We start from the raw sequence: 27,912 nt of genomic DNA, 5'->3' as shown, positions 1-27,912 counted from the left end.
GGGGGGGTGTGTTCCTGGTCCTCATTTGTCCTCCCGAAGGTCGGGTGACTGCTTACGGGTCATTTTCAGGTGAATGATTTTGATATCAGAGCAGAAGTTCAGTCCTGCGCAGTCATGTATATTGTGAAATTAAAAGAACCAGCTCAGAAATTTGTATTTGTGATTTGGCCTATCTTCATTAAGACGGGCACTCTAGTTTTTTTTTTTTTTTAATAAAAATCTTTATTTGATATATGTGTCCCGTGACTCAGAAATTGCAAGTTGACAAACTCCTTTTTTTTTAATTAAAAAAAAAAGGTTTATTTATTTATTTTACGTATGAGTGCTCTAGCTGCATGTACACCTGCATGCCAGAAGAGAGCATCAGATCTCAATGTAGATGGTTGTGAGCTATCATGTGGTGTCTGGGAATTGAACTCAGGATCTCTGGAAGAGCAGACAGTGCTCTTAACCACTGAGCCACCTCTCTAGACTCGACAAACTCTTTAAACGATTTCAGGGGAGCCAGGTTTTATGACCTTAAATATGGAGGAGAAAAGCAGTGGGATATACTATCCAAAACTATTGATCTTTAATCTGGAGGAGGAATGCGCTGTGGTGAATTAACCAAACTTTTTAAGCTGGGACATTGGACCTGCACAGCCTACTACAGGTGAATCTGATGTTCCCTATCCACCTGGGCCATCCTGTATTGGCAAGACTGTCTCGAGCAGTCAGAAACCTTTTTCCCTTCAGCTGATCTTTCCTTCAAAATTCAACAGATTTCTTTCTGTCTCTGTCCCCAACTGCCTGCTGAGCACTGGGGCAGTGACAGCCTTCCTTAGCAGTAACCATACCTGAGGTGGCTCAGGACTGCAATCCTGGCATTTGGGAGCCAGAGGCAGGAGGATGAGGAAATCAAGACTTTCTTGAATTACATAAGAACCCTGCCCCAGAAAAGAAAACAAGGAGCCGGGGCTCGACTCCGTGTGTGCAGTGACTGCCTGGGAAGCGTGAAGACCCATGGGTAAATTCCCCAGCACCCATGGAAAAGCTGGGTGAGCTCTGTAACCCCAGCTCCTGGGTGGTGTGCATGTGATATCTGTGTCAGAGACAGGTAGATCCCGTGCGGTCACCGGCTAGCCATGCTAGCTGAAACTAATGCGCTTCGGGTCCCATGGGCAGCCCCAACTCAAAAAATAAGGTGAGGCGTGATCAGGGAAGGACCGTCTGTGTTGACATCTGGGAGCACGCTTTTACACTGCGAGTGTTAAAGGGCGCTGTGGCGTTGTGTTTCTCAGGGTGCCGCAGACTACAGTGTGGGGGTGTGTGTCCCTGATTCTTGTGCTGAAGAGGATGTGACCATGATGTCTCAGCTGGGTAAGTATAAAAAAATACAGTCAAATTGTGTCACCATGAAGCTTGAAAATTCCAACAGCATAGAGTCAGCAAAGGCAAAAAGGACCCCTGCAACCTTTAGGACCTTCAGGACCTTTGGGACCACACCAGCTCCTCATCTTGGTCAATCAGCTTAACTGAGAATAATGGGGGGAAGGTAAATTAGGAACAGAGGTGGTGCGACGGTAGTGGAGAAGACAGGAAGGAGAAAGACCAGAGCCGGTCATCGCCGGATCTTGATGCAATAAAGATGGAAAGCTGAATGGTTTCCCCACAGCTGCCTCATTAGGCCCCGAGGAGACAGGAGTGGGTGGTGTCCCCTTTTCCATACTGTGAATTCTCTGCTCTGCCCATGAGCCTGCCAACTGCTGGGTCAGGAAGGCGGTTTGGAACTTGGGTTGTGTGAGGCCAACCGGTTGCAGTGGATTAGCGCCGAGAGCCCTGCATTCGGTCCCGGCTGTCCCTTCCCGGCTGTGTGATCCCGAACAAATCATTTAATCTCCCCTGAGTTTCAGTCTCCTGTCTATACAACAAAGGACTGACAAGCGCTGGAGTTCACAGCCTCCCCCACTTTCTACTGCCTCACAGTCATGTCTGACCTTTGGCAGGCAGAGGAATACATTTTAGCCCATGGAAACTGGATAGGTCTTCTATAAGTATTTCAAGAATTCCTAAGCAGGAGCTTTAAAGCCCAAGATTTGTTTTCATTACTTAGTGATTAATATTAATTCTGGTCATCTAAAAAAATAATAATAACAGCTCGTGACGGAGTTCCTCAAAGTGTTGACAGTGCGGCTATTCTAGATAACTTTAAATCATCCTCTAAGTTTGTAATGACACTCACGGCTTTGGGTATATTATCTTTCTAGCCTAGTGTTTTATGTGCTGTTTAAAGACAAACAAACTAAAACCAATACCCACATGCAATCAATCAAACAAACAAACAAACAAACAATCAACAGGCATGTTGTCATATGGCTGCCACCCCAGCACTCCAGAAGACAGAGGAGGAGGTTCACGAGCCTAAGGTCAGCCTGGGCTACAGAGCAAGTCGGAGGATAACCTAAGCTACATAGCAAGATATTTTTGTATCAGATACAACAACAAAAAGGGGCTGGTGACCTATCTCAGTGGCCTGGCATTTCCTCAGCATCTGTGAAACGCTAGTTCTAGCTTCAGTACTACAAGCAAAATTAAAAAACAAAACAAAACGTTATTAGTTAAAGCCAAAATTTGGTTCTTTATAGATAAGAGACGAATATCACAAAAAACAAAAACAGGTGATCAGCTGCTATGCAATTAGCACCGTACGTCAGTAACCAAGGCCTCATGTTGAACGAGTTGACTTGCTTAAGAGATTCATCCGTTACTATGATCACAGTAAGATGACTAGCCTGAGCTGGTCAAACGAAGTGAAACGTTGGCCATCATTGCTGCTGCTAAGAAGACACTTCAAGATATTCATTTTCAGAGAGACATGAAAAGGTGCTTTCTGAGAAACTGGAAGAACAGGCCCAGGCTAGGGTGAGCAGAGTTGACATGGGGAGCTGCTCAGGAAATTAGTATTAGAAGGCGCAGCCTTTCTCCAGCTTTGGCACAGAGGCAGGGCTTGAGATCAGAGTGTCTTTGTCTGGGGGAACATTCCCCCATGTGGAAAGGATTTGTCAGCTATTTCTTAAAGTTTTTTTTGATGAAGCTGCTAATATCTCTCCTCCAGATGTGGGGCAAGCAGTTCAGTAATGCCAGGTGGCTGTTGTTGGCACAGGTCAGCTCGTTGGAGCAGGACTGCAGGAGAAGCCACAGCAGACAGTCCAGGGCTGGATGATCAAAGCATTGCAGAGAGAGAGAGACAGACAGAGAGAGAGAGAGAGAGAGAGAGAAACCCTGCATCCTCCGGCCAGGCCGTGGAGGACTTGCTGTGCAATGTTTTCCATGAGATGCTGGAGCATTTCAACAAACAGACATGATGTGAAGCTTGAGCCTCACTATCAGCTTGACTGGACTTAGAATCACCTAGGAGACACTCATCCTAAATGTGTGTGGCTCTAGCCCAAGGGCTCAGGGTGTAGACTGAATAAAAGAGGAAAAAGGAGAAAGTAAGGCGAGGCCCAGCATTCTCTTTTCTGGGTCTGCAGAGATGTGAGCCAGCAGCTCATGCTCCTGTCACAACTGTGAACCTCAAGTGGCCCTAGGACTTCCCTGATGAGGGACTGGGTCGAGCCAGGAGCCCAAATGAATCCTTCCTGCCTTTAGTTGCTTCTTGTCAGGCATTTGGTCACGGCAGTGAGAAAAGCAATGAATGCGCATGGCTTCTGGAGGATAAAATTATGTCATCCCAGGCTGTGCACGCTTGGAGCGGTGGTTCTCAACCCTCCTGATGCTGCGCCCCTTTAATACAGTTCCGCACGTTGTGGTGACTCCCAATCGTAAAATTATTTTCATTGTTACTTCATAACTGTAATTTTGCTGCTGTTCTGAATTATACTGCAAATATCTGTTTTCCAATGGTCTTAGGTGACTCTTGTGGATGGGTTGTTCAAAACCACTGCTTTACATCAAGCCTAGACACAAAAATTACAAAATCCGGTGTAAATGACTTATTGTATTCATTTCTCAAGGTTTCTACCACCAGACTCGGACTGTGGTACTTCAGATGACTTAAGACAAGAAAAAAGAATTTTCTCATAGTTCTGGACAGTAGACATCTGAAATCTAGGTGTTGATGAGGTTGATTGCTTCTGGAGCTATATATCAGAGTCTGGCATATGCCTTCTCCCTTAGCATCTGGGGGCTGCCAGCAGTTCTTGATGCTCTTGGCTTATAGATACACCTCACCTCCTTGGCTTGTTGACAAACCATGTTTCTTTGACCTGTAGACACACCATACCTCCTCAGGTTGTAGATACACAGTGCCTCCTTGGCTTATAGACACACTATGTTGCCTTGTCCTGTAAAGATTTCATTCTTCCCCAGTGAGCACACACATCATTTCTCCTAAATTTTGTCCTTGGCATGTAGACACACCAATTCTCCATAGTTTGTAGATATAACACTTCTCCTCAGCTGTTAGACGCACCATTTTTCCTTAGCTTGTGGATACACCATTCTTCATTGGCTTGTGGATACACCATTCTTCATTGGCTTGTGGATACACCATTCTTTATTGGCTTGTGGATACACCATTCTTCATTGGCTTGTGGACACACCATTCTTCATTGGCTTGTGGATACACCATTCTTCATTGGCTTGTAGTCATTACTTCCATTGGCAGGTGGGATTCTTCCCAATAGCTCTTTCTCCTCCACCAGCTATACTGGGTTTAGGGCCCACTCTAACCTTGTATGAGCTCATTGTAGGTTGATTACTTCTGAAAAGATGGTATTTCCTAACAATGTTACATTCACAGGTATCAGGATTTGAATCTTTTCTGGGGTTGGGGAGTCAGAATATGACCCAATATTGACTTTCTGGTTTGGCTAGATTATTTGAGTTCCCTTAAATATGACAGAGAGTTGGCAAGATGGTGGTTCACTGTCACTTAATCCAGGACACTGCGCTCACCAAATGTATTTGACAAATCCAAATGAACCCTGTGTGGTACCCAAAGCTGACAGAAAAAAAAAAGTTGGTTTTAATATTCTGCTTAACACTGAGCCAACAAGTTTTATCTGCCAGCGACAAAAGAGGGCTACACATTTCTATTCTCAGGGGCTCACTCTAAGTCTGTCCATCAGAAAATTTATAACATTTAATGATGCTCACACTATCTGTTCATTAAGAACTGAGCTGGCTGATGCCAAATTTCACGAGTGTTGACCATTCGTGGAAACTGCCCTCTTTGACGGTTCTCTGATTCGAACAGCCTGGCCTGTTAAAGTAACCAAGCTGACCAGTTGTTTCCCCTCAGCTCTCTCACGACTCCCCTGTGTTGACTGAAAAGCTGGAGTTCTCTAGCAGCAAATCCTTGAGATAGCCGCAGGTTTCTTTCTGGCTAGGATTCAAAAGGAATTTTTTTTTGTCAGATAATCTTTTATTGAAACATTTTCTCTTGTTGCTTTTTTAATTTTAATTTTTTTTTTTTTTGAGACAGAGTTTCTCTGTGTAGCCTTGGCTGTCCTGAACTCACTTTGTAAATCAGGCTGGCCTTGAACTCAGAGATCCTCCTGCCTCTGCCTCCTGGAGTTCTGGGATTACAGGTGTGTACCCAGCTCTCTTGTTGCTTCCTAATTAATCCATGCACTCCATTGCACTCTGCTGACTTCTGTGATGTCTTGATGGTGGAAGCCAACCACACTCTAGCCACCAGGATCCTCTCAATAGTTCCTGAAAACTCATTAGTTCAAGACTGGTATGGCATCTGCAGGGCATGCTTGGCAAATCTCATTGAGAGTGTTATTTCCAATGTAATTATTGTTTTATAGTCCTTTCTACATGGTTTCTTGTCGGCTTTGATAATCAGGGCAGAGGCAGAAGGTACAACCTTCTCTGGGCCTGTTTTTCTGAGTGGTCAGTTTCATCACCATCCTCTGACTTTTTCAGTCATTAGTTGCTATGGCAATATCATCAGCAACTTTTTCCCCTTTCTTTTTGCTGCTACCACTGAAAATTGAGCCGGGTCCCCTAGAAAAACATCCAGGGCTCTCTCACAGCCGACTCTCCAGCCCTGCTGAAACTGTATTCCTAACCAGTATGTTCCATTTGATGAACTTATCTGAGAAAATTCTCCTGTGCGTAACGTAAGGTGAACACTTCTTATAAATAGGTAAAAAGTTAAAACTAGTGAGGGAACCATGCCCTGTGTCTAGCAGGCACTTCATGAACGGCAGCATTTGTGGTTGTTAGTAATTGGTATCACCATTGTGTGAAACCATGTGCCCCCAGTGTTTGCCGAGGCCTGGAAAGTGCCCAGGTCTTGTTTCTGAGTGTGGTCCTGGGAAGTTGCAGAGTATAGATTCCAGATCGCTACCAGACCTCCAGCTCAGAGGCCTCCAGGGAGGGGGGCAAATAGTGCTCCCTCTACAGGCCCTCTGGGTCACCTGAGGCTCACTGACATCTGAGACAGAATGCTAGTCTCACTGGTAAGGTCTTTACATAGCAATCCTTCCAGGGGTTTATCAGCTGTGTCCTAACTTGCTTCTAAGCTCCAGTTTTGGATGGTGCCCATTCCAGAGTGCTTGGCTTCCATCATTTTATTCCATCCTCTATGGCATGGTTTTGTCTCTCTTGTAGAGACTTGCCCACAAATAGGCCTGAGTCAGTACCAGCACCTTTTTAGATTTAGCATTCCCAGGGCTGTGTGCCACAAGGGATGTGAGAGATCAACAGACTAAGAGTTCAGACTAGTCCATTTCTACCTGGGCCAAGTGCCTGCTTGTGGCTTTCAGCATCTTTTTTCTGTTTTAAGCAATTATTATTATTATCATTATTATTATTAATTTATTTTTAAGGTGTGTGTGTGTGTGTGCATGGCTGTGTGTATGTGCAAAGGTGCCTGTGGAGGCCGAATGAGGGTGTCAGATTCCCTGGAACTGGACTTACAGGAGGTTGTGAACTGTCTGAAGCAAATGCTGTGAACTGGACTCTGGTCCTCTAGAAGAGCAGTATTCACTTTTAATCCCTGACACGTCTCTGCCCTCTGTGGCATCTTTGTTTCCTCTTTTTCCTCCCACTATCCATAAAGCAGATAAATTTGGTCTTTGGTACTCATGGTAGATTGGTTCAAAGACCCCACCTCCAGGAAACTGAAATCTGCCCTCAAGTCATTATGTAAATTTTAATAGTGTTTTCATGGAATTTATAGAATCCTCCTGTGCACCATTAATCGTCCACAGCTTATTTAGAATACCTAATATAAAGGCTGTGTGCATAGTTATTCTATAATCCTACTATATCCTTTAAAGAATAATGATAAAAATTCTGTGCATGTTCAGTACAGATACAATTTAAAAATATTGTCAGACTTGGAAAGCCAAGGCATGTTAAAATGCCAGCTTTGTGTTGGCATGATAGGACCACACTCGGAAGAGTCTAAAATGGTAACGTGGCCTCTTCTCATCTCGTAGATATTCTAAGGTTCAGAAATACTTCATTCTTGGCACCATCCCTCTCCCTCTTTACAAGAAACTCGTCTTCCTCATCTTTTGAAAGCGTGGCCAGATGTGCTGCTGGCGTGTTGAGGCTGGACGCGCTTGCTTCTGTGTGTCTGTAAGTATGGACGTCTGAGGTATTCAGGCGGGCACTCTGCCAGTATCACCCCTTCTCTCCCCAACCACATTTGGTGTTGAATTGAATCCATTGAATGATGACTGATCAATGCCATCTGGCTTCAAAGTTCAGTGATCAGAATGTCTGTGTCTCCCCAGTATTCCTACACTGAAACTTAAACCTGAGTGTGGTGGTATCACGTGGTGCCTTGAGTGGAGATTAGTGTCCTCTTAAGAGTTCCAAGGGGGGGTTCCTATCCTTCTATCACGTGAGGTCAACTAGACGGTGCCAAGAACAAAGTCTGCGGGTGATTTGATTTGGGACTCCCAGCTTCCAAAATAATAAGAAATCAAGGTCTATTGTTCATTAGAACAATAGAAAACCAGCCCATGGCATTTTGTTACAGCAACCTATGTTGACTAAAATACAGGGAGATTGCCGCTAACCAAGGAACTATGAAAGTACTCCAGGGAAGACAGACTATGTCCAAACTTGAGTGGGGTCCAGGACCACCAGCAAATGCATCCATCTCCAATCATTCCAGGGCCTCTCTCCTGACTATGCTCTCTCACAGCCGTCTCTCCAGCCCTGCTGAAACTGTATTCCTAACCAGTATGTTCAATTTGATGAACCAATGTCATGCCCATTACCTTTTGGCATTTTGGTCATTTCTTGGTACAAATTAAATAGAAGTATAATTCTAGGTCTTGATAGCCGACCATTTAAACATTTTAAATTTATGAGTACATGTATGTCTGTGTCAGATTAGGTGGAACACATGTGTGCAGATGCCCATGAAGTCAGGAGAGGCTTAGATCACCTGGAACTAGAGCTACAGGAAGCTAAGAGGCCCACACTGTAGGTGCTGGGAAAACCTAAGCTGGGTCCTTCTTGTTATTTTTCCTTTTTGAGAGAGGGTGTTTCTATGTATATCAGCTAGCCTTGAACTCTGGATTCAGCCTCCAGCATGCTAGGGTTACAGGCCTGCCTCCATGTCCAGTTGATGGTTTGTTTTTCATGAGGTTGTTTTCTCTACATCTTTGGTGGTATGTGAAGGCCTGGCTAAGTATCTTCTCTCTGCAGATTTATCACCTTGCTAGGCCTTGTCCTTCCTGTGGCTGGAACGGTTTACATGATGGCCAGGGACTGGGGCTTGGACCTTAGGACATCGTCTGCACACGGGACACCTCCTACCGCTTGTGAGAGTCTTCCCTTAAGAAACATGGAGAGCAATGAGCAAAAAAGCAGGAGCCCACGGAGCAACTGCCACGTTCAGCCCTCTCCACCAGGACCCCTGAGCAGAGGAAAACGTAAGCATTTCAAACTAAGACCACCCCAAAGAAGCCAACTAGAGAAGTGTGTGGCTGGAGAGCAATTCCTCCAGTTTGGATTCCAGCAAATGCCCGGCAGCTTCTAAATGTCAGCAGGGGCTGGATCCCCAGTGTTTACAATTCAGTCTTTGTTTACTCTCAGGGTGCTAAGGCAAGGCGAAGGCGCTGACAGTGATGCTTTATGTGGGAAACAATTATCTAGTGTGTTTTCGTGCTGACCGAAGCCTGGCTCAGTAGAGAGTTAAGGGGTTCACTGGAGTTACTGTCTATGATCATGGCTATTTTCAGTACTATAGATACGTGTACAGCTCTGAAGCCAGTGGTGGGGTGAAGGTGCAAGCAAAGCCGATCAGTGCGTCTGAGTTGGAAATAGGTAACAACTCAGTGCAGCACACAATAAAAAATGACGATTCCAGCGGGGCCCGCAGTGTTATGCTTTGGTGAAAAATTAAGAATATTAGTTTCAAGGGCCGTGGTGGCCTACAACTTTAATCCTAAAATTTAAGAGGCAGAAGAATCTTCTGTGATTTTTGAAGCCAGCCAGGACTACATAGTGTGACTCTGTCTAGAAAGAAAGAAAGAAAAAGAAAAAAGAAAGACAGAAAGAAAGGCAGGAAGAAAGGAAGGAAGGAAGGAAGGAAGGAAGGAAGGAAGGAAGGAAGGAAGGAAAGGAGGAAGAAAGGGAGAGAGGGAGGGAAAAGCTGGGCCTGGTGGCACACGCCCATAATCCCAGCACTCAGAGGCAGGGGCAGGCAGATCTCTGTGAGTTCAAGGCCAGCCAGGTCTACAAAGTGAGTCCAAGACAGCCACACTACACAGAGAAACCTTGTATTGAAAAACCAAAAGAAAGAAAGAAAGAAAGAAAAAGAAAGAAGAAAGAAAGAAAGAAAGAAAGAAAGAAAGAAAGAAAGAAAGGAAGGAAGGAAGGAAGACTATTGCCTTCATTTCCACCTGCCTGTGGAAGGGGCAAACGTAGATCCACATTATCACCTATTAATCTATACCTATTATCTACCTATCTACTTTCTACCTAGTTACCTACCTGCCTGCCTATCATCTGTACCACTCAAAAATTGCCTGTTCATGCAAATACCTTTCATCCATATGGAGTAATAAATTCCCCTCAGGCCTCTGAATTTGTCTTTTCTTACTCTAAAGGAGAATTCAGGAAAAAAAAAAAAACCCACCTTAAATATCTCAGGGCGTTGGCAGGGTAAATATGAATACGTAATTAAGTAGCTTCAAGGAGTATGTCCCACATGGAAAGCAGAGCAATGCTCTTATTTGAATTTTACACAAAATCAGCACTGACAGTAACTTAAAAAACCCTGACATCAAAGACACAATAAAAGACAGAGATGCTCTGACAGGGAGCTTGGCAGGCTTAGAGCCCTGGGGACCGGTTCCTGTGCAGAACGGAATGCAGATCTGCCTGCCAGGGGGCACGAGTCAGTCCCTGCTTGCCCTTCAGTATCTACCCTGAAGCCCTCTCTGTTGGTTATACTACATCTTCACCACATTCTAAGTACAGGAATGATGGGCTTGCCTGCCCAGGATCCGGAAGCCTCCAGTGACCTCTTGTGTTGTGTTTGTAGATTGATCACTCTGAGTCTGGCTGCCCTGTAAGAAGGGTTCAAGTTTGGCATGGTTAGAGAAAGGAGGTGCTTAGCCTTGACTGCTAACCTGGGCCTCAGTTGGATTGTTTGATCTCTATGAACCTCAACTTCCACACATATAAAATATGAGACAGCATGGGATAAGTTGATGGAGTTTGATGCGATAATACGTGCTTGTTTCTTAAATTGACCCTTTCCCTCAGTCTCTATATTCAAGCAGGAAGTGAAGAAAGGTAGCACCGGGCCAGGATGTTTTTCTGGGAGGCCCAGATCTTCTGACCAAGCAGCAGGCCCAGCTCTGTTCTAGAGGCTTCTGTTGGATAGGCATCGCATCTCCATGGCTTTCCGCATGCCAGGCTGGAACACAGAGGCTTATGCTTGGCACCCATCTCACACTTAAAACACAGATATGTACAAGGTGTCAGGCATCAGTGTGGGCCTTTAGGTTCCTCCCCCAAATTGAGAAAATTGTGATCTGTATAAATATTATTGGCAGTTGCTTTTTACTGTGGTTTCAAAAATGGCTGGTCTATGTTAGGTTGCCACAGCATTTTTTTTTTCCTTTTGTATTTAATACTATCAGAGACAAAGTATGTCCTTGAATGTTTGGAAGTACAAATTAATGTATTCATTGCTTTTCCTTCCCCACTTTGACATTCCTCTGTAAATCAAAGCAATATAAGACCAATGTATCTTTTAGAAGGCTGGAGTCCAACTGGGCATTTTGGATTCTTGATTCTTGATTCTTTAGCCTCCTGATAACTGTTGTATGTTTTAGTGTAGCTTCCTGTTAAGTGAAGCTGTCTTGCTATTTGGAAGAGGCAATACAAGGGAACAAAAGTGTGAGAGAGAGTTCATGCATTAAATAGCTACAGATTCGGTGGGTTTGGTGGCACATGCTTGTAATTCCAGCACTCAGGGAGGCAGAGGCAGGCGGATCACTGAGAGTTCCAGAAGCCAGCCTGGTAAACAAGTCCAGGATAGTCAAGGCTGCACAGAGAAACCCTGTCTTGAGAAAAACAAAACAAAGAAAAAGAAAAAGAAAAAAGATAGTTATGGATTCCAGCCATAAGTGGGCCTCTTCCTCTGTGGTCTGTTGCCTTAAGTCAGACCCCCAGAAATGGTCTGAGAAACACAAAAGGCTTCAAAGCCTGTTAGAGGCTGTGTATGCCTGGTGGTTCTTGAGTTTTGGCAAGCATCAGAACTCCCTGCAAGGTGCCAAGCGCTAAGCACTAATCCTGAAGACTGTCTCAGCAGGATTGCTCAGAGTCTAAGGAGGGGCGTTTCTAACCAGTTCCTTGGTGATGCTGAGGCCACTGGTCCATGGACCCCCTCTTTGAGACTCTGTGACCACATGAACTGTTCAGCCAGCAATGGCCTCCACCTGTCTCTATAGTTACAGGACTCCAACAGTCTTTCTTCTCTACAGAGTAGCTATTTTCAGAAGATTTTATAAAGCGCTGATGGTTCCGTTCATCCACAGTTGAATGTAGATGGGAAAATAACGTTAGAGTACATTCAGCGCTTTCTTGCCAAGGCTGGCCCTGAGCCAGCTTTAGAATCTCCATGACACGGCTCAAAATTACATTTCTTCTACATGTGAGGCAATGTGGCTCAGGAGCACAGAGGATTTGGCCGAGAGCCCCAGTCTTCCGTCTTTCATTCACAGTAATCTGGGGAGGAGTCAGGTGACATCAGGAGCTGGGCAGTGCGGCTCATAGTGCCGACTGGAACAAAATTTCTCTAAATGAAGGATGGGAGCATGCCTGTGGCAGGGTGCCATCACAGGGAACCTCAGACTGACTGCTGGAATCTCAAGATGCCAGGAAATTAAACCTAAAGCAAAAGACTGAAGCTGCTGGTGTGTGCCTTCCTTTGTGAATACCTCTTAATTGTTTAAGAATGCATCTGCACCTACAGCTTTGCTCAGGAGAACGTAAGCCTCTCAGAGCTGGCTTGGACTTTGGAGAATCTTATGTCCCAGTTCCATTCATTTGATTAGCTCTTGGGTTAGGTTATCTACTGTATGTGTGTATCCATAGACCTGTCATCCTAGATCTTGGGAGACTGAGACAGGAGGACTGTCATAAGTTCAAGATCAGCCTGAGCTATATAACCACACTATATTAAAAAACCCAAAGAAAATAACAAGAACAAAACCAAACCAAGATATATGTTAAGCAGGCAAGATTAGCCATTCTTAAAATAAAATAAACACTGATCATCACAGAGATGATCTTGTAAATGCTTACTATTGGGTAGTCTCTATTTAGAGTGATTTATAGCATTATTTTATTTGTTATTCACAATGTCCTATGATTACAAGATCCAACTAGACTCTTAGTTTGCAGATGTAAAAATTGGGGCCCAAGAGGTTAATTCCCTTGCCAAGAGTTACAAGGCAGACTCAGAGCCAGGAGTCTCTAACTTTAAGGAGCAACTTGAAGAGTGTGAATTGACGTGCCACCTCTTCCATTCTAACGCTTGCACCTGACCTGTGTTGGAGACCGCAGTACAAAGTAAGAGTCCTTGAGACACCAACATGCTCTTTCAAGTGAAATGCCAGTTCTCTGGATCCACTGGTCTCACAGGCATTTCACCTTTTCCTGACCTTTGAAAGAAGTCCTGGGGTCAGGGATTGGTGCCTGAACTTGAACAATTCAAGGCACTGTGAAGCGCTGACATCAGTGTGAGACTGGTAGGGGGAGTCAAGGTTCAAAGGTCAGGTGTGAGAGCCCAGAAATAGACCTTGCGGGGACTGTGGACGCCCAAAGCAGTCCAGGTTTTGAGATAGAGTCTGAGGTCTCTGCATGAGTTTTGTCTCACTTTAGGGTGGTGTGGAGGTGTGTACAGCTTTCGTGAGGGTTGGTAATGGCTCCACTGTGGCTCAGGGTTTCTAGGAGCCTTGGATGGAGTTCTGCAGTGCTTTTCTTGGCAGAAGAACATGCCAGCCGTGTGCACCCCAGAGCTGCCTGGAGGCACCTGCCGGACACTGAACGGAATCCGTGTCCTGAGTCTCCTCTGGATCATCTCGGGACACACCAGTCAGATGACCGCTTGGCTGTCTTTGGGTATGGGAAGCTGACAGACTTCCTTTCCAGCATCCATTGGAAAGAAAGCCCCTTCTATGTGGCCATGGGATGGAAGCACTGATAGCTGTCTCACAAACAGCCAGACTGTTCTAGAGACATGCTGAGACTTGCCATGGCATGCGACCCCCTAGGTTGATGTTCCCAGGGATGCAATCAGTGGCTCCTTTTACTACTACTCCCCTAGGTAGAAACCAGGTACCCAGTGATGTTTTGCCATTGTGTGTTCCGTCCCTCAATTAAGGAAGACAGGAAGTAGTTTCCCCCACTACTGAAGACTAGCCACATATAACCAAATGAGAGCCATCCACAGTAAATCACCATTTCTGGACCATTGCTCATTGGCACTCCCTGGAATCTCTCATCCATAATTTAGTGTCCTCCACTCAGTATCCAAGGTCATCTCTCAGCAGAGGACCAAGCAAGTGAATGAGAACTAAAGGCCAGACACCGAGGGCAGCTACAGGGAGCCTGTGAGGTGATGGGGACCTGTCCTAACTCTGTGAGAGTCCCAGAGGGTTGTGGGCATCAGAAGAATACAAGGAAGCACACAGCCTGAGCGACAGGGGCCCTGCAAATCACCACCCTCATCCCCACTGTAAATTTTGTTCTTATGGTTGTCCCAGTGCACACGGAAGTTGAAAGCACGCCTCTTGCTTTTGCTCAAAGTCAAGTCTTCTGGTTTCCTTCAGCTAAAAGACATTGCTTTTTTTTTTTTTTTTTCTCTCTCCTATATCTGCTACAGATAATGTGCTTGAATGGAAAGCCAGGGTACCCGAAAACCCACTGTACCTCTACTCTCGGAGTGGCCCATTCTATCTCGGGGTGGATACATTCTTCCTGATCAGGTGATGAGGTTGCTGTGTAGCCTGTGTCGTTATGCTTGTTAAGGGATCTGTGGGTTTTCGGGAAGGGTTGCCAGTCTCGCCTTCCCGAGAGCAGGCCACTGGGTTCTGTTTATTTCTAGATCAGTAGTTCTCAACCGACAGGTTGCAGCCCCTTTCAGGGGGTTGCATATCAGATAGCCTGCAAATCAGACATTTAAATTACGATTCATATCAGGAGCAAAATTACAGTTATGAATTAGCAACAAAATAAATTTTATGGCTGGGGGTCACCACAGTGTGAGGAACTGTATTAAAGGGTCACCGTGTTAGGAAGGCTGAAGATAATGATGCTGTCCTAGGCTATTGTCTGTGGCATCTTCAGTGTCATAGATGAATTAGAATGATGCTGAGAAATGGGCCTTTTATAAAAGTTGACTTTTAAAAGTACTTTTATTAGACTTTGTTTGTATGTGTATTATATTGGTGTATGTGTGTCATGATATATGTGTGCTGGTCAGACGGCAGCCTGAAGAGTTAGTGTTTTTTTCACCATGTGGGTTCCAGGGATTGAACTCAGATTGTTAGGCCTGGCAGCAAGTCATTATTCTGCTGAGCCATCCTGACAGACCACACAAGTTGATTTTATTTATGAAAATTATTCATTATAGTGGTTCTCAAGCTCTAGAAAGTGGGGTAGATTCATGCAAAAATGTCCAGTTCTCAGTCTAGCAAAATGTGAAGAAAAAGCAAAACAAAATAGCGTGAGGGCCAGAAGAGGGCATCAGCTCCCCCAGAACTGGAGTTATGGGTGGTATGTTGTCGTGTGGGTGCTGGGAATTGATCCTGGGTCTTCTGGAAGAACAGTTAGTTCTCTTAAGTGCTGAGCCATCTCTGCAGCTCACATCTTCTGTATTTACTATTGAATAGTGAAGAATCAGCCTTACTTTTGCAGATAATAAATTCAAGATCCAGAGACAAAATAATTTGCCCACCTACATACTATTAAGGTCAGAATCAGAACCTAAGCGTACAGGATGAGTATCCCTGGAAATCCGAAACCCAAAATACTTCAATATCTGCAGCTTTTAAGGGCTAACAAAATGCTATCAGTGGGAAATTCTACAGGTAATAGGTCCCAGACAAAACACAGGTGTGCCAAAAATATCGCCTACAATTATCTTCAGGCTATGTGCACAGCAATGTAGGAAACAGATTAACTTGTTCTTACACTTGGGTCTCATCCCCAGCACCTTGCTGAACATATGCAGACATTCCCAAACACCAACCCACGCTGGGGTCCACACAGTTTGGTTTAGGGGTTCTCAGCCTGCAGTTTCTTTCATGTCTTAACCACCCACCACTGAAACTTACACAGAAAAAGCAGGGTTCCAGCTGCCCTGGAGAGAGGTGTGGGCTACTGTCGGGGAAGCCTTTCCTAGCTCCTGGGCTGGCCTCTTACTAGTCTCTGATGCAGGGTGTTCTCTTCCTCAGACTATTCGGGGCTCTGGAGCTCACAGTCTGTTTTTCCTCATCTCAGTACCCCCTTCCTAATGGGCTAAGCACCACATTTCCCCACATGGAGCAAGACCCACGCTCTGCTTAGAAAAGGCTGGCGCTCCGTGCCAGCCCCCTGAGAAGAAAGGATGGCCCAGATTCATCCTTTCCTGAAGAGGAGGCTAGAATCAGAACTGGCTGCCCTACTTCCCGCAGTGTTTTTCCTTTCAATGTTGCTTTATACATTTGGTTCCTATTATAGGGAATTCAACTTGCTGCTTTTCAAAGGAAGTCTAAGAGGCATTCCCCAACCCACCGGGATCCCTTCCAAGTAGGGCCCAACACAGGCATCCTTGCTGTGCAACAGGAAACACATTTGCTATTCAGAGGAACTCCCATGAGGACGAGTGGGCTAAATGCCAAAAGATCAAGGAACTCACAGACCCGCTCACCACCAAGCTATGATTCAAAGCTGAACATCTAAGTGGTAAATTCGCCATGAGAATGTGCCAGTTAGGAATTCTGTGATCTTCCTGTAATCCCAGTACTTGAGAAGTAGAGGCAGAAGGATCAAGAGTTCAGGGGTTTGAGGCCATTGGTGGCTATGTGAAACCATGCCTCAAAGCCAATGAAACAAAACTGAAATTCTGGGCTTTGTTGTTGTTGTTTTGTTTTTTGAGACAGGTTCTCTTTGTGTAGTTTGGCTGCCCTAGAACTAACTCTACAGACCAAGCTGCCCTCTTAGAGATCTGCCTGCCTCTGCCTTCCAAGTGCTGAGGTTAAAGGGATGAGCCTCCACTACCCAGTTTGGAATTCTGTGCTCTTGAGTAGCCTAATTAGCAATCTGAGTTTCTTCCCTTGTTTGGAAAACCAGGAATAATAATGTCTCCCCTTTTTCCTGGTAGGATTCAAACATCCGTTTGCTTGTTTACTCGGCAAATGTTGGTTGAGAAGTAGTTGGGCGTGGTTGGAGAACTGGGAGCAATCCCATTGGGAAAGACTTTTGAAAATGGTGTGGTACTATAGGAAGGGAGGTCCATCACGGGATTGCTTTAGTAGACCGATAGTGCTTTGGAGATGTCTCTGCATGGAAAAGTGCTTGCTGTGCAAGCATGATGAGTTGAATTCAAATCCCTAGCATAAATGCAAAAATCTGGGCATGACTGCATGTGCCTGTAACTGCAGCACTGTGGGACAGAGAAGAGAGCTTACTAGCCAGCTGGTCTACTCAAAATTGTTAGCTCCTAGTTCAGTGAGGGACTCGTCTCAAGGCAATAAGGAGGGTAGTAACAGAGGAAGACACTGATGTCTTTCCCCTGACTTCTGCATGAGTGGCATGGGCACATACACTTACGTACTAATATGCATGAACCATACTACCAGAGAGAGAGAGAGAGAGAGAGAGAGAGAGAGAGAGAGAGAGAGAGAGAGAAACAGAGAATTAGAGAGAAAGAGAGAGCACAGCATAGCAGCTATCAGTACTGTTAGTTAAGTATTAGTCTGAGTCTCCGTCCTCCAGGTCAGTGGCTCTCTCTCTAATACTGCGACCCTTTAATATATTTCTTCATGTTGTGGTGACCCCCAAAATCATAAAATGATTTTGTTGCTACTTCATGATTGTAATTTTGCTATTTTTATGAATCACAAGGTAAATATCTGATATGCAGGATATCTATATGTGACCCCTGTGAAAGGATCAGTCCACCCTCCCCCCCCATGGGATGAGAGCTGCAGGTTGAGAACCGCTGCCCCAGTGCTTGGCCCTGTGGGTGGATACATTACTAGCTCTAATCAACAAGTTATACCTCACACGCCACTATGCCTTATGTTGAAACCCTTGAACCTCATGCCAAGAGCTTTCATGTGTCACCTCAGACGAGAACACTGAACTGTCAGGTTGTGACCCTCCAAAGCTCTCTTGTTCATGGCTGTGGTCACCCGTGAGCACTCATTGTTCCATTAGCCCATAGTGAGAGAGACACTGAGTCTTGGCCAACAGGCTATGGATGTGCTGCACGAGAAAAACAGAAGCAATGTGAAACAAAAAACTAACAACTCAAAGACTGCTGCTTTAAGGCTTGGGGGTTCCTTGTCTGCAGCATCAGTTAGGCTGCCCTGACTGAGACAATTGCGGCAACTCACTGATGAACTATATAGTATTGCTAAGTAACTCCTGAGGCTACTCTTTTCTCTCTCTCAGTGGTTGGCTAAGTGCAAGGTCATTTCTAAAGATGCACCAGAACACCAGCGCGGGAATAAACCCTAAAGTCATTCTCAGATATATTCTCAAAAGGTTTACAAGGTGAGTTTATTTTTGTAATATTTTTTTTGTTTGGTATTGTTATGAAATAGATATTTCTCAATGCTTAACCTTGTTTTGAATACTTTTTTGTTTTGTTTTTGTTTTAGAAATAAACTAAAAGAAATAGTTTTCTTCCTAACGTATGTTTGACTTTAGCTGGCTTAAAAGAGTTCAGCTTAGGTGATGGCAAGGTCATCTCAGCTGGCTGAAGTAGAGTTCCGTAAATGTCCTGTCCTTGGGATCTGCAGAAGAGCTGCTGTAGCTGCAAGTGATCCTGGAAGTCATAGGCAGTGCTATGATAAAAATAGAACATGGCAAGGGACGTGCTGGGTGAGGTGTGGGTCGTGGCCATGCTTCTCTATTAAGCAATGTGCAGTTGGTTGAAGCAGGAGACTTCTGGTGTTGGTGTAGACTATAGAATAGTGATAGCAGTGACGTAATGAGATAGTTAAACAGGACACAAGGCCAGCAGTGGTATTATGGTATTTGTTCCTAGCACTCCAGCAATGAGGATCATTTCAATTATTTCACGACAGTGTGTTGGTTAGTTTTAATATCAACTTGCCACAAATTACAATCACTTGAGCAAGGGAGCCTCAACTCCGGAATTGCCCTGACTAGCCAATGTGGGCCACCCACCCCAAATGTAGGTGGCCCCTTCTGATAGCAGTCCAGACACAAAAGGGCACGCCAGAGGCAAGCTTATCTGCCCCATGCTCACTTGGCCTTCCCTTTAGCTGCTGAGTTGATTCACCCCTGCTACTGTTGATCCTTTCACAGAGAGCAGAAACAACTTTCCAGGTTTGTATCACAGACTAAGGGCCAGCGGCTCCCAGGTTCTCAGCACCCATTTTGGACTGTGAGGCACCAGCCTTGTGGACTGAGAACTACCTGGTTCTCAGCCTCTCAGGCGTGAGGCAGCTGTTATTACTATTACAATGAAAGCTGATAGAGTAAGTTCTTTTGATATGTGATATGTAATATATAGTCATTCATTCATTCATTCATTCATTCATTCAGTATGTGTGTGTGTGTAACTAGGATCACTTTGTGAGCCTCTTATGAGATGAGAAAATGGACATGAAGAACTTGGAGAGCTGCGTAACAGTCAGTAAGCTCTCCGCACAAGTATCACCGCCATTCTTGCTGTTACTTAAGCCTTTTCTGCTCTTCTCTCTGTATGCTGGGAATGAGGAGGAGCTCGGAGTAGATCAGCACTGCTCTCTTTTCGATGTGGTTTTGTGGTTTCTTCTGAGCTTTATCACTGCAGCCCTCTCCAGACTCAGGGGGAAATGCAGGATTTCCGTGTCTTCCCGGTGCGAGGCTCTGGTTGAGCAAGCTGTCCTGCCTGAGGTTTGCTGGAATGGAGGGCTTGTCACACAGGCCGGAGATTCAAACCAGCTTAGCTGGGGGGTGAGGGAACCAGGACCGTGGCAGGTTAACCTGGAAAACTTGTTTTGGAATAGAAAAACTAGGGAAATGGTGTTTTATTTTATTTTTTCAGGCAGAGGGAGTCAAGGTGTATGTGTGTGTCAGGGTGGGGGGGTACTGGGTGGGAGGGGGTGATGATGTTGTGACTTGTGGGCAAGATGAAGTGTGGGACCCGTCAGGCCACTTCCAGTGGGAACAGGAACAGGGAACTCAAAAGCGGGTGAATTTCCTAACCTGAGCAACATGGCAGATACAGTGGCATTTTGAGACAGAGAGCTCTGGAAGAGTGGGGACTTGGGTCTGATTGAGGTAGAGAATGAGTCCAACTTGAGCCAAAACTTTCTTGAGAACCGGAGGTGGGTGGTACTCACCACATTCTGGCCTGGCCCTTTCCGAGATCCCCAAGGACAGAATAGCCACGCCTCCGACCACCTGGATGTTAGCGTTCATGGACTCAGAACTCATTGCTTCCATTCAGTTTGGATTTATCCCTTCAAGGGGACAGACAATAGGCTGAGCATGGTAGGGCACACTTGTAACCCCAGCACTTGGTGGGAAGATGGAGTTCAAGGCTAGCCTTGCCTACCTAGTGAATTTGCGGGCAGCCTGGGCTACATAAGAAAACCACCACCACCATCACCAACAACAACAAAAGGACAGGGGATAAGATGGCTTTGCTATTAACTCACCACAGGCTACTGTGTATGTGGCAAGGTTCTAGGCTCTGAAGACTCAGCATTTTATTAACCCAATAAACTCCTTCCAGTGGGAGGCTGCATCCTAATGAACAGAGATACATAGTAAGTAGCCTAACACTGAAGTGCAGAATGCAAATTAATGCAGAATAGTGATCTGAGAGCCCTGACATGAGACTTTAGAGACAGAAGTGAGGCGTCAACCTCCTGAAGGGTCGCCAGGGAATGTTACTTTTGTCCAGGGCCTTGAAGGAGGAGAAGGAATGTTCCATGCAAAGAACATGCTATAAACAAAGAGCAATCCAGTCAGGGGTAACAGGTAGCTGAAGAGCCCCGTGGGGTGTGGGGGTTGGGGGAGGTCAGAGAGGATGAAGGCGGAGGACTGGACCTGGGGGCAGCTAAACCCACACTGAGCTACTCTGAGGTTATTCTAGGACAGAAACCTTTGAGAGTCCCAGCAGGGGAGGCAGGGTGTCAGACATGCAATCTGCAAACATTACTCTGCCCGCCAGGCAGCAAGTGCACTGGAAGGGAGCAAGGGGGACAAGTCGGGAGGTGGGCTGGAAGCTGCTGCTCTGTAAGAACATCCAAGCCGGTGTTAGTGGCAAACATCTTTAATTCCAGCACTCAGGAGGCAGAGGCAGGCAGATCTCTGGGAGTTCAAGGCCAGCCATAGTGAGTTCCAGGACAGCTAGAGATACATAGTGAGACACTGTCTGGGAGAAAAGAAGAGAAGAAAGAAAGAAAGAAAGAGAGAGAGAGAGAGAGAGAGAGAGAGAGAGAGAGAGAAAGAAAGAAAGAGAGAGAGAGAGAGAGAGAGAAAGAAAGAAAATCCACTCACCCACCTTCCAGGTGTGAGTTGGCTCGGACATTGTCAAAAGGGAAATTAAGAGGTGCTCAGGACCCTAGCTCTGTATGATCTCTCCAACCAGAGCCACAGAAGTTCATAGGTGGGAGGCAGGGGAGGTGGCTTAGTTGACCTACACAGTGTTCTCTATGTGGCTTTTTCATTAAATGTAAAGGTGGTCAATGGGGCACTATATATATATAAAATTATATAATTATATATAGTATATTATATATTATAGTACATGCAATATAATATATTATTTCTATATTTTATATTAATACATTATATAATAATATATTATATAATTATATTATATATAATAATATCTATTAAATTGGCCCCACTAATAAATGTGAAGGAAGTTTCCGAGACTTTTACTTTCTTAGATTAGAAAGTGAACTGTGTACAGTTTGTGAACTTGGCTGGGCAGAGACTGATGGGCAGGTCTGACTGGGCAGGAGTGGACGGGCAGGTCTGACTGGGTGGATCTGACTGGACAGGTTTATGGGGTGACCCCCTGCAAATGGAGTTGGAACATGTATGATTTTTCCTATTTCCCATCCTGCGCACCAGATATGCACGTCTGCCTTACACACTTCCGTGACACAGGCTAAGTTCTTTCATTCTCCTGGCAACCAGGGCCAAATAGGTGGCACAGGTGTAATTTCATGGCACTGAAGGCATTTCACCGCCCTTATTGTCTTATTTACCTCATGGGATTCCCCAAGGATCTTGGGAGGCAGCAATCATAGCTCAGGGGAGGGAGAAGATAGGTGTGAGAGGGCTTTCATGCACGTGAGTGATTTAGGCAGAACTAGAACTCGCCTTTCTGGTCCTATTCCCCAGCCTACCTAATTCGGGTGTGCCACACACTCACCCAGGGGGTCAACCTGGCACTGTGGCACACTGTCCTGGAGACTTCATTTTAATATCATCCTCTGCAGGGGTTACCCAAGCGGTGAAGGTGGTGGAGCCAGGATGGGTGGGGTAGTGGGTGCCCTTCCAAAGCATCAGTCTTGAGTGCTGCTTCCGAGAGGTGTGGGGCTGATATCCTCCCAGAGGGAGGCAGAGATGGACGGCAGGAACGGCATCCAGGCAGGTTGGAGTCAGAGGACTTCAAGCCCAGGTGCAGGGGCTTCAGTCAGATGGCAAACATGGCAGGCCCCAGGCCGCAGGCCTTCCTCAGGGAGACTGGCACCAAGGCGAATGCAGCTGAGCAGATCTGGGACACGACTGCCTGTTTTTCCTCGGTGACGCGGCTCAGTAATTCCACCCCTACGCGTTGAATGCTTACCGGGGACTCCGGATGAAGGATGCTGCCACCGCAGGGAAGGTAGGGCAGCAGGCCTGATCCCTAGGTGTGGGCCAGAGGCTTAGTGTTAGTCCGCCACCGTGCTGGCCTTGTGGTGGGCACCTTTAAGTGGAGCTGTTCCCAGCCCCGCCAGCTTCCATCTGTCATACCCCACCCAGCCCTGGGCTCCTACCCACATGTTTGGAGGTGCTGTGGGAGCATGGGCTCTGCCCTACTTGAGTGAAAACTACCCTAAATTTCTAAACGCATTATTATTATTATTATTATTATTATTATTATTATTATTATATTTTTTGCTGGTCCATTCATGTATGTATGTATGTATGTACGTGGTTCTGGGGATCTCATCCAATATTTTGTCCATCCTGATCACTTGTTCTACCACTAAGCCACACTGTAGCTCAAAACAACTTTTAAAAGAGGTCTCCAAGGTCTGGGAATATGGTCAGTGTTACTTAAGCGACAGACTCCCCAGGAACCCAAGTGAAATGCCTGGTGGTCATGGCAGCCCCTCTGTAATTCTAGCCGCAGAAGATGGAGACGGGAGATTCTCAGAGCAAGCTGGTTACCTGGACCAACCATATCAGCAAGCTCTGGGTTTGACTGAGACCCCTTGCCTAAGTGGATAAGGAGTGAGCAAGGATAATTCTCCTATAACCTTGAGCCTCCCTCCACACAACCAACCACACTTCATGTACCCACACATGTGCATATCCACCCACACATGCAAAAACACACATGTACACACATGCACATCTCACACACATGAAAAAGAGGGCCTTTGGGGGGGCATGGAGGAGCATACCTGAAATCACAGCTCAAGGAAGTCAGAGGCGGGAGGATCAAGAGTTTGAGACCATCCTGGAGGACATTAAAAAAAAAAAAAGTTTCTGTCTGCAAAATCCAGCCAACCAAGCAGCCAGGGCTCCGACTCTCTTTCCATCCCCGGGCCCAGCTGAGCACACCTTCCATCCATGCTTTCTCTTTCAGCTTTCCATCTATGCAGCCCAATCTGCAGTGACCAGACACAGTGCTCAACAGAGAGGCTACATGATAAAGCCCGCGCTGGTCTCTGAAGACGTAGTCAGAAAGGAAGACAGGCCTGCTAACAGATTTCGTGTTGGTTGAGATTATGAGCATATCAGGCTGAAGAAGTAATACTAAAGTTCATGGTAGTTAAGCGCTCTTTGCTTTTAAAAGCGCAGCGACTGGGAAATGCATGGTGAATGGCAGATGTGGCTTGTTATATTTCTGTTGTATCCCACTGATCTGGATCATGTATCTTTTTTTTTTAAGTGTTTGTTTTTGTTTGTTTGTTTACATCAGGGTATCATGTAGTCCAGACTGGCCTCTCTCACAGAGAGAGATGGCCTTGAACTTCTAATCCTCCTGCTACCACCTCCTGAGTTGTGGGGTTACAAGGCATGTACCAACACGCCCGGTTTATGTCCTAGCAGGGTTCACACCCCGGGGCTTTGTGCGTGCTAGAAAAGGACTCTATCAGCTGAGCCACATACCCACTCCTGGACCCTGTGTATTAATCTTCAACTTAGAGTTGTGTCAAAACCTGCTGAGAAGGACAGAAGGTGTAAAGCAAAGAAGGAGGGAAGGAAGAGAAGGAACGGAGGGAGGAAAGACGTTTCTGTGTCGTGAGGCACACGGGAAGAAAATGAGCGGGTACCCATCTTACGGATGCGGATGAGTCACTCTGACTTGTCTGGGCTATAATTTGAGATGGGGTTAAGAGCTACCTGACAGGATTATCTCGAGTCGAGCTCCCGTTTCAGTGGTAACATGAACAGCTTTCTCAGCCAACAGCAGTCCTTTGCCTCCGTGGCGGCCTATGGTGGGTAGCTCGGCAAGACTGTGGGCCCAGGTGGCTGCCCATCAGCGTCACGGGTTTCTTAAAGCGTGGCGGCCCCGGGCTGTCGTCATCTTCCCCGTACCCCTCCGTCAGGTTGCAGCTTCTCCACCTGTACTCGGTGTGCTTGCTGGTTGGACTCTTCTCGCTTGTTCCCTGGGGACCTGTCTGGGAAGTGCCTCAGTTCCACTGGGATAACTGCCGGCGAGCCTGGTGGACGAATCTGCTGCTGCTCAATAACTTCGTGTCTGTTCACAATGCCGTGAGTTCCCATGAGCTGTTTTGCAAGGGCCTATGGGTAGACACGGGGTGTCTCAGTTACACCATAGGGTCTGTTTCCCAAGGGCCAACCTAACTCTTATCTTCATGGGTTTGGGTGGAGTGGGGAGGCTGGCACCAACTGATGTAGGGATCAGCTTCTTATAAAGCAAGAAGGGGCACGGTGGTGCTAGTGAGACGTGGACTGTCTGGGTCTCAGGGCAGCGTCCCTGCTCCATCGTTGTTCCTGAACCAGTCCAGGTCACCGCACCAGAAAAGGACAGTTTCCTTGCTTTCAGACAGGAAGTCTATGCATGAACTCTAAGTCAACTTCAAGCCAGACAGGACAGAGCTGGTTCAGAGCTGCAAAATCTACGCCTACACAGTCCCCCAAATTTTTGTAATTGTTGCAGTTTGCTTTTTGTTGTGATAAACCACCACCACCAAAAACAACTTCAGAAGGAAAGAGTTTATTTAGACATCCAGGACCACTGTTCACACATTACAGGAAACAGGGCAGGATCTGAAGTAAAAACCATAGCTTGCTCAGCGAGCATTTTTATATAGCCTTGCCCAGAGGCGGCCCCGCCCACAGTGTGGCTGGCTCCTCCCATATCAGTCATTAATCAAGAAAATGTTCCCATTGCCTATGGGCCGATATGATGGAAGCATTTTCTCAGATTAAGTTCCCTCTTCCAAGAAAATGCTGACTTGTCTCAAGCTGACAAAATAATAACAAAAAGCAACAACAATAAAAAATAATGAAAATCTAACCAGGACAATAATGAACTTGGAGTGAAAGGAAATGAGGTAGCTATGACTCAGTCTCCACCATAATTCCTCATATAGGCTGGCATGTGTGGCGGGTCCCTAATTCCTTGCCCGTAACCACCCACTTACGAGATGGCCAAAGCCCAGCAGCTTTGACAGGGTGCCGTTTGAAGATGAGGGCTTGTCTGTGATAGAGTTCCAGGAGACAGGTGGAACCATTTTCCTGGATACAGACCAGCTTGGGCCATTATATAAAAAAATCAGGGACAAGGACAGGAGTCAGTTTCCCCTGAGTGGGAGCCCACCTTAGAGTTTTGGAAGCGCAGGTGCCATGGTCCTCAAGCTAGACCATTCATACTTTCTCCATGGCTCATGTATCTCTTTCACTGTGGACAAAGCTTCCCTCTCTATTGAGGAAGTTTGGGCTCTGTTGGGCCCTGGGACCCAAGTGACAGGAAATTTGTCCCTAGTTATCTCCTTACGTGGGATAAAACATGTCAGCAATGGCCGGCTCCACTTACCACAAGCTTGGAGAGTGGGTGGGCACTTGTGGCTTTGGCCAGGCATCCATGCTGGCTCTAGTGGGAACTCTGAGTGTGAGCCAAGCATTTGCGTTCAGAACACAATTTTCCCACCTCAAGTTGGGGGTGGGAACCAGGCAAGGGAAAGAACCTTGTTGGCCTCTTGGAAATCCAGCCAAACCTAAGGGCAGCTACCTCCTGCATTCCTGAGTCATGACTCCAGTCAGTCCCTAAGGCTGTCCCAGGAGACAAGCTATAATGTCTGTGTGTGTCTGTGTGTGTGTGTGTTTTAAACAAACTAGGGAGAAAAATGTCTGAATCTCCCAGAGACCTGTCGGGCTTGGCCCAAAGATGGCTGAGGAATGAAGGATGTCGAGTTTCGGTTTCCTGTTCCCATGGAAGCTGCCCCACCCACCTGCTCAGCTCCCTCGCAGGCTGCACTGCAAACACTGAACAGCCCTGGTACCTGGAGGGGAGGAGTTAAATCCACTTCTCTTTTCCCCTAGTGCAACGGGTGGACTTGGTACCTCGCCAGCGACTTCCAGTTCCACCTCATGACGCCGCTGATCTTCTTCGTCCATGGAAAGTGGGTCTGAGAGGTTGTTTTTTCCTCCCATGAGTCCTTTGGCCTGGAGCTCCCAGATACGTTCCAGCTTTGTAGAAAGCAGCTCTTTAAAATTTAGGAAATTAACTTTCCAGAAATGGAGACACTACCCGATCTCCATTGCCCTCCTTCCACGCCTTCTTCAGGCCACACGTGAATCAGTGCGCTTTCCCCAGATTTATCACCAGTGTGTCTAATTCCCAGTGCTCAGCATTTTCCATCCCAGCCGTTCACATAAACATGTCTACATATTGACACAGCCCGCGTACCTGCCAGTTTCAGGATTTATATTTCATTTTTATGGTTGGGTATCTAGATGCTGCCCAATTTTTCACGATTATAAATGGCACTGTGTCGAACTGTTTTTGAGCACTCTGCTTTTCCTTGTAGCTGTTTCCATGAGGACATATTTCTGTGTGGAATTACCAGGTCAAAGGGTGGCAGTGATTCCTTAGTGCTTGTTACATGGCGGGAGATTGCTCCCTGGAAAGAGGGAAGTAATTTACAGCACGCTTAACAATGTGTCAGCGTACCTGCTGCCCCATAGCCTGTATTTATCACCTTAATTTTGTTAGTTGTAGAAACACTTTACAGTCTCAGTAATTCACAGGGAGATTTGCAGTGTGCATTTTAAAAAGAAATTTATTATTCTGTACTATTAAAATATGTGTTCAGTTTAGGAAACATTAGGATTAAGAGAAAGGAAAATATTCACCCATCACTTGTGGCAAACTGGGTTTACTGTGAAGGCTCTGGTGCATTCTTTCTGATCTTTGTAAGGACTAAGCAAGAGGCTCCACACCTCTTAAAGAGTAGTTTTGTGAACCCACATTTTACTCCATTATTTTATTAGTTGTAAACATAATCGTAATGTCTATCTCACATTCAACTTCCTGAATGAGTCATAATTTACCAGTGCCCTCTCCCGTTGTTATATGCCTGGGTTGTTTCCAATTGTATGCTTTCATAAATAACTTCCCACGAATATTTTCATGACAAACATTTGTCTCCAACTCCAGCGTTTCTTCAGATTGCAGTTCCTGAGGGAAATGAAAGGGTCAAAGGCCGTGAAAGTCTTGAGGCTCTTGAATAGCAATGTGAGACTACTTAAAAACCAAACCAAAACTGAGCCGAGCACATGAGTGTTCCGCATGTCTGTGCCACAGTAGATCTTCGCAGTCCCAATCCGTCCGGTTCTGGTCTGAGTAACCAGACAGTGCCACACTCAGCACCCGTGTCCTCAGACCTTTCCCTGGCCACAGCATCCTGCTCCGTGACTGCTGGGGTTTCTTCACGCACAGCCCCAGAGTATGCAGGGACTCGCCGTGTGTAGTCCCATGTGGGTCAGCAGCTACCCCCTCAGACAGTT

The 27,912-nt window shown here is 46.0% G+C and overlaps 1 protein-coding gene across 1 annotated transcript in view; it reads left to right on the top strand.

Annotated features, from left to right (window-relative positions):
* Positions 1-27,912, top strand: part of LOC110546610 (O-acyltransferase like protein) — a 48,099-nt gene that overhangs the window by 10,898 nt on the left and 9,289 nt on the right. Inside the window, exons 3-10 of the mRNA XM_021633525.2 lie at positions 1,281-1,359; positions 7,440-7,581; positions 8,665-8,891; positions 13,420-13,599; positions 14,363-14,465; positions 18,139-18,240; positions 24,486-24,651; positions 26,446-26,525. Coding sequence (XP_021489200.2) covers positions 1,281-1,359; positions 7,440-7,581; positions 8,665-8,891; positions 13,420-13,599; positions 14,363-14,465; positions 18,139-18,240; positions 24,486-24,651; positions 26,446-26,525 — 1,079 coding nt within the window. The remainder of the gene's footprint in view (positions 1-1,280; positions 1,360-7,439; positions 7,582-8,664; positions 8,892-13,419; positions 13,600-14,362; positions 14,466-18,138; positions 18,241-24,485; positions 24,652-26,445; positions 26,526-27,912) is intronic.

This window comes from Meriones unguiculatus, chromosome 2 (assembly GCF_030254825.1).
Source record: "Meriones unguiculatus strain TT.TT164.6M chromosome 2, Bangor_MerUng_6.1, whole genome shotgun sequence".
NCBI classification, from domain to species: domain Eukaryota; kingdom Metazoa; phylum Chordata; class Mammalia; order Rodentia; family Muridae; genus Meriones; species Meriones unguiculatus.
Note: the sequence above shows the minus strand (reverse complement) of the source record. Positions and strands in the feature narration are given on the sequence as shown.